At 39.9% G+C, this 8,486-nt stretch overlaps 1 protein-coding gene across 1 annotated transcript in view; it reads left to right on the forward strand.

Moving 5' to 3' along the window:
* LOC138010253 (neural cell adhesion molecule L1-like) overlaps positions 1-6,313 on the forward strand; it is a 26,692-nt gene extending 20,379 nt beyond the window's left edge. The window contains exons 13-15 of the mRNA XM_068857186.1: positions 1,024-1,127; positions 2,144-2,330; positions 3,895-6,313. Coding sequence (XP_068713287.1) covers positions 1,024-1,127; positions 2,144-2,330; positions 3,895-4,013 — 410 coding nt within the window. The 3' untranslated portion in view covers positions 4,014-6,313. The remainder of the gene's footprint in view (positions 1-1,023; positions 1,128-2,143; positions 2,331-3,894) is intronic.
* The last annotated feature ends 2,173 nt before the right edge of the window (positions 6,314-8,486 follow it).

The raw sequence follows: 8,486 nt of genomic DNA on the forward strand, positions 1-8,486 counted from the left end.
TGATTATACAAAATCGCGCGCTTTCATTGGCTCGCTATCTCAGATTATCAGACGATAATCATCTCGACGGACAAAATGGCTGCTAGAAGTCGTTTTGCCACTGTAAGTAAAGATGATTTCGCGTTGAAATGTTTTTTTTTCTCTTTTTTGAAATAATCACCTGTGTATTTATACTAAAACAACTATTCGCCTCAGGCTCAGTGATTATCGGTGAATATTTGCCTCGACTTCGTCTTGCAAAAAGCTTTAAAATACTAAGCAATGTATGGCGTTCTTTTCCAAATTGAAGCTTCATTATTTCTGAAAAATGCGTGGTTACCCTCGATTTTGTTTTTGAATACCAGGAGCACTTGCTAAGTTCCTCTTTCACCGTATAATCTTGAACCGCGCAAAAATATCCCTGTATTAATAAGCATCACCCATAGGAAATCCGAGTATCTCGAGATGCGCAAAACGTATGCGCAATTACAATAGTAGGCACCGTCTTTAATAAAAGCGAGTCTGGAGTTGACCTTGCTCTGATACAAACCTCACTGCTTTTATTATGTAAAGCATGTTGTTGTAATGTTTCAAGTGTATTTAACGCTGGCGCACTTGTTGGTGACACGTAAGAGCAAGTTTTTGATTGGCCAAAATAATTACTTTGGCCAATCAAAAATGACGGAGACAATCCAGTAAACCAATCAAAACTCGAAGTAATTACACGTAGCCGACACAAAGCGCGGGAAAATGTGCACGCGAGAGCCACGATCGGTTTGGGTTTTACTTCTGATTGGATTAAAAAGTGGCGCGAGAACTTTGAACCAATCACTGAGTGAAGTAACAGTAATCATAAACCGAAGAAAGGTTTTTGAGGAGAGGGGTAGACCGGAGTACCCGGAGAGAAACCTCTCGGAGCAGATTAGAGAACCAACAAACTCAACTCACATATAAATCATGACGCCAAGGGGAGATTGGTGGGAGGTGAGTGCTCTCCCACTGCGCCATCTCACCACCCTAGTTACCGTTTTAATTTCCTTGCAGCTCCCGGAGTACCCCCTTATAATGTGACGGCAGTATTTGATGAATTCAACAAGGTAGCCAGATTATCATGGAAGAGTTTGCTCACAGAAATTGAAGGATTCCGGGTATGTTAAAAAAGAAAGAGATTCGCAGGTTATGCATGCGATGGTGCCATCACGGTGAATATCCATTATGTTAACAAGTTAAAAAAATATGCATAACAAGTCTTGAATTTTTTGTAGTGGATACAGTTAGCTACTTAACATGGAAACTACCTTTTGTCCGCTGTGCTTTTGTGATTTGTCTTTTTTATCTACTACCTACCCAAACAGAGAACTAGGGTATGGGCGGCATCTGCGAAGTGGTGTGGGAACAAAGGGAGAGGGTAACAAAAAGACTGTAGCAGTAGTAAAATTTCTTTAGTCAAGGGGTCAAAACCAGTTGCGTCGCGTGTCATCGTCATCGTCATCGTCATCGTCATCATCATCGTTATCGTTGTATTCATCATCATCAAGTTTGTCTTTTTAGGCAGAATTATTCATTCTAACACAGTGGCCTAGCCCTACTGAAGGTTTCCTCTCTTGGCATTCCTTCAATTGTTGTTGCGCTGGTTGGTCTGAACATGCCTGCATTCGAGCAGCCATCGGCATCTTCCCATCTCTTAGCTGCCATTTTTGTTTCTGGTAGGCTTGCTGCAGGTGTTGTACTTCGCCGCCGGCGGCTTATAAAGCCTCTGCGTACTGTTTTTGGAACGAGCTTCTTTGGTTCGTCTCTAACAGCCAGGAACCCTTTCCCTACCGATACATTCTTTTGCTCTATTTTCCATCTTAGCCCTGGCTGCTTTCTTTCTTTCCACTTGTTCCAACGACGCTTTTATGTTGTTTTAGGGACTGGCCTTACTCTAGTTCAAGTCTCTTCCACTTCCCACTTCCCACTCATACGCTTCCCACTTTCCATCATTCTGTTAAGTTTCTTTCACATTATTAAAAGTGGGGTGCCTGTGAACTAGCTTGATAGCTAAGTGCACTTCCGACTATAAACAAAGCATTTACATTACATTTTCTACTTCTCTATCAGCATGATCCAAAGCACCCACCCTACTACATATTTACAGCTTATCCCGCAGATTTTCCTTCCACAGATCTTTTACCGGAGAGGAACGGACAGAGCTAAGACCGTTGATGTTGACAAAATGAGAAGACGGAAAGATATACCTATGGACCGCGATAGTAACCAAATTTATCGCTTTGAAATAGCCGCGTTCAAGATAATTCGCGGAGGTCATTACATTCTTGGACCCAGGTCAAAATCAGTCACCGCCGGGAAAGGTATGGCATCATGCAGATATGTTCATTAATCACAGCTTTGATATTGTAACCTTATCCATGCTTGGTTAAGGACGGTGCCTAATAATTCAAAAGTATTTTTGCCCCGGTTTATGATTATGCGGGAAATGTAGATCTTAACAAGTGTTATTGAAATCCAAAAAGAAAATTGGGGATAACCACTCATTTTTCAAAGATAATTCATGAACAATATTTGTAAAAAGCTTTAAAATACAAAGCCATGGATGGCGTTCTTTCTCAAATTGAAGGTTAATTGTCTCTGAAAAATGCATGGTTACCCCCAATTTTCTTTTTGGATACCAATAGCACTTACTAAGATCTACTTTCTCTGCATAATTTTAAACCGCGCAAAAATATCCCTGTATTGGTAAGTATCACCGATAGGAAATCCGAGTATCTGGAGATGCGCAGAACGTATGCACAATAACAATAGTAGGCACCGTCCTTAATCGCTTTCCAAAAATAAATGACTAGGTACGCCGGTCCTTGCATGAACGATTTGCTGTTTATTTTTCATTGGAGACCATGTGGAGATAAATTTAAGAGGCATGTCCGCCCAAATAATAATGTTTGCTTGGCCGAATTTCGCAGAGACAATAAAATACTTGAAGCCGTCGGAAACAGTCGCAATGTTCTGCTCCATGTACCATCAGAGCTATTTCACGAGTTAGGAAGCCATGAGCAACCTATTTGTTAATGTTGGGATACATCAAGATGCGCATAATAGAGAAATCAATGCCAAATCGTGGGTTAGAGAAAATCTCAATTTCGAGTAACACGAAAGGACTTCAATACTGTGTAGTTGTATTTTCAAGCCGCTGTGGTTGGTCTTGCTTTAGTTCCCTAATTTTGAATAGATGGCGTTAAGAAATGTAAATTAAGGTCAGAGAACAAAAAAATCATGACGTTTTTATTAAATAGAGTAGTGCAGACTGCAGACCGGGTCTGAAATGCAGACGGCCTCGGCCTCGGCGTCAGTCTGCATTTTAGACCCAGTCTGCAGTCTGCAAAAACGTGTAGCTACATGCCAGACAAATATATAGGTTGCTTTAGAGTTTTTGAAAGGGATGGGAGTTGTTAGACCTATTCCTTGAATTGTGGAGTTTCTGTTGCGTCGAAGTAGTATTTTCTATAGGCCACTTGGGAAAATACCATAATACTCTTTGTTTGTCCCCCCAAATTTTGCATAAGAATTGTTTCCAGTTTCTCTTGAGATTTATAATGCTCCCAAGAGAACACAAAAACAATGCTTATGCAAAATTTGGGGGAACAAACAAAGAGTATTATGGTATTTTCCGAAGTGGGCTATTTTCGAATTCCCCATAAGACACTTTGTTTGTCCCAAACATTTTGCACAAACCATTGTTTTCAAATGCTCTTGGGAACATACAGTGTCCCTAAGAGCATTTGAAAACAATAGTCTATGTAAAATTTGGGGATAAACAAAGTGCATTAGGGGAAATTCGAAAATAGAGAATTGCACTTCAAAGTCGTGGTCACTAAAAGCTACCAAATCAACTGTTATACTCTTCTTTCTCTTTAACAGTTCAGGCAACAGCGAAAAGAACGCATTCAGGTGGATCCAACGTCAGCAATCATAGTGCTTTCGTAATTGGATCTTTGCTGTTCATCTTTGCTTACCATCGGTGTCTGGAGGCAAGATAACATCGGATCTGATGGAGCTTAGCATGTAAATCCTCATCTTATCCTCTGCTACGATTTAATAACTCATCCAAAGAATGAATACCACAAACAGTGGCGAAAATGTGTCCAAAGAGAATGGTTATTTATTGTGGTGTCACTCAAGTTAAGTGTCACGCAATCTGGACTGTGATAGTCCTGTGCAAAAGTTGTTGAATCAAGAGAGAATCGTTAAATTGCTGATCGAAAAATGATTGATCATATGTTTCCACAGAATCAATGGTGGCTAAGAACGGTAATCTTTTGCTTAAAAAGGGCAAGGAGAATATATTAATCAGAGCTTATCATTTTCATTACAACACGGCGAATATTGCAAAATTGAGCGAGCAACGGTGATGGACAAGTTTACAATAAACAAAATTTCATTTAAAATTAATTTTGTTAAATTATCGTGGTAAAATTAAACATTTTAATTTTCAATATATATATATGTGTATATATGTATATAGAAATTGCAATATTTGTAAATATAAAATACTGTGTATAATTAATGGTGCATGGTGTCCACGTTAAGCACACACGCGCGTTTTAAACCGGTTTTGCATTAACGCGTGGGAAAGTTTTCTTATCTCATAGAATTATTCCAAGTGCAGGATAATATGGTTCATGGTACTTTGCATACACGTCACAAGGTGTCTCTTTAAAGAACTTCATGTATTACTCTGATTCAGGTCATGGTTAGAGGGACACTTCGTGGCGACTACTCCAAATAATGTGAATTTTGTTGATAACCCTCTCCGAAGGAGGCGCCAATCACGGTGTTCATTTTATCTTTTCGCTAGTTTTCCAATCGGCGGACATTTTAAATCAGCCAACTTAAATTACCTTGGTTTTTTAAAAAAAATTTGAGACGGCCCCCAAAATTAACCTTCAAGTGTTCAATATTCATTATATTAAATATCACACTTATGAGAGCTTGTAACCATGGTAAAATGGGAGATTAATTGTCATTTATCGTCATCCACGAAACATGAACATGTTCAGTCAGCAAGGGTCGCGACTAAAGTGAGAAGTTGTTGAACGAGTTAGCACTGTTGTAATTTTCCCTAAAAACCAGGTCAAAATTGATAATTAAGGGCATGAACTTAAGCCCGAAACCACATTTTACCAGTGGTTGTTTTCTTATTTACCAAAGTTAGCTCTTATTTGTTGTTAAAATTGCTTGCACAAACATGGCATCGTCAAGTTACCGCCTAAAGCCTGACCTTCACAAGGGCATAAACATGAGAAACCATATATACATGTACACGCAAGCGCAAAAAAACCATTTGCTGACCAAATAGTCGTGACTAGGTGTGAAAGCCACGAAACTTTCCGGAGCTTATTTCCGGCGCACGTCAGAATTCCCTTTTGTATCTTCAGACGGAAACCGTATCAAGAAATGAAAAACTTTAAACTTTAAACTTTTGCGGATCGTTGTTTCACAAATTGCTTTTCAGGCCCGGAAAGTTTCAGAAATGGGCACCAGCTTCCGGCGGTGTGGGAGATACACACGCCTTTTGCTTGTGCTTCTTACTTCCGTTTTCCGACTTTTCGACTTTTCTTCGTTTTCCGAAGCCAGCGTTAGCACACATCCACGCACAATTGTAAGAGGAGCGGATTGTGCTATCTTCTTAGCTCTGCGTTCTTAGGTCGTTACAGTTTTCACAAGTGTCACAGGCAAGTCAGCAACAACTTGAATTAATAAGGTAATGGCTTGAGAGATTGATTTTTATTGTCACGCCAGGATCCCAAGACCAGGAATTTCTAACTTGTATCACAATTCACGACATTTGCATAGACCAAGCTATTTTAAGATCAATTTTACACCCAATTGAGACTCCCCAGGACACGGAATAGCCATTCATGCGGACTGAAACTGACGCAACTTTTGGCGGAAAATGACATTGTAATTAAAGAGCCGTCTAAAATTAGCTTGATCTGTGTAAACGGCGTGACATAAGCCATGTCTGGAAGCTGTAAATGAGTGCTCCTCGTCATGGGCTCCAGACCTGCTCCTACTTATGATTATATATTTTCTGGTGAAAAACGGGCTTAAATATTCAAGTCTAAAGGTCTTATAATAATCCGCATATCTTTGCTAGCTTAACTGTAGTCAGCTATGGGATGAAAGTACTCTTCATTAAGTGGAGTTAAAGTGATGCTTCTTTTTTAGAAGCAGGTAATTTTAAAGAGTCGTTTTCCGACAGCAAGGTACGAATTGCGCGTGCTGCAAGTGTGAAAAAAGCTTTAGTAGACAGCAAATAAATTCCTTCTTTGTAGTATTTTGAAATGTTGATTTTGTTTTCGTTTTTTCACAATAAGTTTGAAATCGATAAGAGGAGTTACACGGCGACGGTCGACGAAAACTTCACCTCAAAATATAACTGTACTTGTCTTTTGCGATTATTCAGTCTCGTTCTCGTCCGGGTCCTACAATGTGGGCGAAGTTTCCTAAAAATAAATTGGTACGAGCGGTTTCAGAGTTAAAATAGAGAATGAAGGATTCTCTGTTGCATACTGTATGTTGTCGTCAAAACCTCAGATTTGGTGATTTAACGTCGTCGTTATGCAAAGGACCGCTAAGATACTTGCTAAAATCCGTGCTGCACGTACAGCACGATTATTTATGCTCTTTTAACCAATATATTACTGTTTTGCGGTGATGTCGTAGTCGTAGTCGTCGCCGTCGCCGTTTTCTTAAATTCCCTAAGAGGAGGGCAGGGATTTCCTGGTGTTGTGGTCTGGTCTGAATTCTAAAGGGCCTTATAATTAATTAAGAGAGGCTACAGTCTTTGACTAACCCTATCTACCAGGTTGCCATTAGTTGAAAGGTGCTAATCAATCGTTTTCCAGAAGCGGATGACGTACGTTTCATCACTTAATGTTGCAAAATGTTGAATCGCGTGTCCTCAGCTTAAGAGTTAAAAGTAGAAAGTCATCGTCTTGTGGCTCGTCGTCCACATATCTTCAAATTTGGTTACCATTAATGATCCAATGGACATCCCGCCTCAAATGAACCCCTCTTATCTAATATCTCCCCCCCCCCCCCCCACCCCGCCTCCAAGCACTTTGGTTAACTTTGGACGCCACTCTCCATTAAACTCCCCCGGTTTAATAGACTCACCCCCCGCTCCACCACCCTGACATTATTTCCAAACTACTAGGAAAGAAAAAATAGGGTAAAATTAGTCACCTTTTTCCTGTTCGCTTGATTAACACCCTACAAGGGTTTGCACGTTGCAGCCTACTTCAATGTCACGTTCTGAGTTAAGGATATTGAAAATGAACTCTAAAAGGCTTACACGTAGCAATGGATGGACTGGATGGTCTCTCATGTATAAGCTCTATGGAACGTTTTACCGAAAGCATTTTAGTTTTGATGAGCTTTTTACCGAAAGAAGTTTAAACGGTTCCTATCTATTAAAAGCCACTTCCTCTTGGATTTCTAAAATTAAATAGCCGCTGCAGTGGTCCATTGGATCATTTACGATATTTCACGTCGTTGTAGGGAGTTTACGAAACCGGACGGCAGCTGCGGCTACAACAACGTCACAAAACGAGAACATCATTGGTTAAAAGAGCAAAGAAAAAAAAAATCTTGCTGCACGTGCGGGGTCTTGATCGGGGAGATGCATTATTATTTCCACTAATTAAACATATTGTTTTGTGGTCTTCTTGTTCTTCTCGACCTCGGATGTCGCTGCGTCTAACGTATTGAACTCCTTCGTAGCTATTTGTGTATGTCCGATAAGTCAAGTACGCCAGCGAAGATTAGACAGGATGCCAGGATGATTCTTTGCGAAAACTGTGAGTTCTTTAGACATCTATGGCGTTGCTGGTCTGTACTGAGTAATTTCCTAGGAACTGTTGGCACGGAGGGAGAAAAATCCTTGCGCCAGGAAGAGCCTAGTGGACAAAGCAATTTTTTGCATGCTTTGCAATGCTGAAAATTTCGGTTTGGGTTTTGGTTCAAAATTGGTAGAACGAGGTTGCTGAACCCTGGCAGCTGGAATCTCTATTATATTACTAGAATTATCCAAAGGGAAGTAGTTTATCTGAGCAAAGTACTCTCTTGTGGGAAAGTATATTTACTTTGGGGTTGAAGTTGAAACAGAAAACATGTACAGACAAAACCAATGTTTATATTTCGGATTAGGAGTTTAAAAGTGTTTTCGTAAGTTATTACTTCCTTTATTATATTTCCTGTCGATAAATTATAGAAAAAATGAAAACGGCCTAAGCCAATTAGCTTAAAAATCCAATCGTCACTTTCCTTCAAATAATATGTGTGACTATGGCAAAATCGCACAACAATGTCATCAGCAGCGGCCGAGTCCCTAAAAAAATGTGTGTGGGTATCTGAAACGCACTACAACGTACTGTTCCTGAAATATCTGCCATTAATTTTTCCCATTTATTATCTCAGTATAGTTTAGCACAGGGTGCTCGAAAGCA

This window comes from Montipora foliosa, chromosome 7 (genome assembly GCF_036669935.1).
Source record: "Montipora foliosa isolate CH-2021 chromosome 7, ASM3666993v2, whole genome shotgun sequence".
In the NCBI taxonomy this organism is placed as follows: Eukaryota; Metazoa; Cnidaria; class Anthozoa; order Scleractinia; family Acroporidae; genus Montipora; species Montipora foliosa.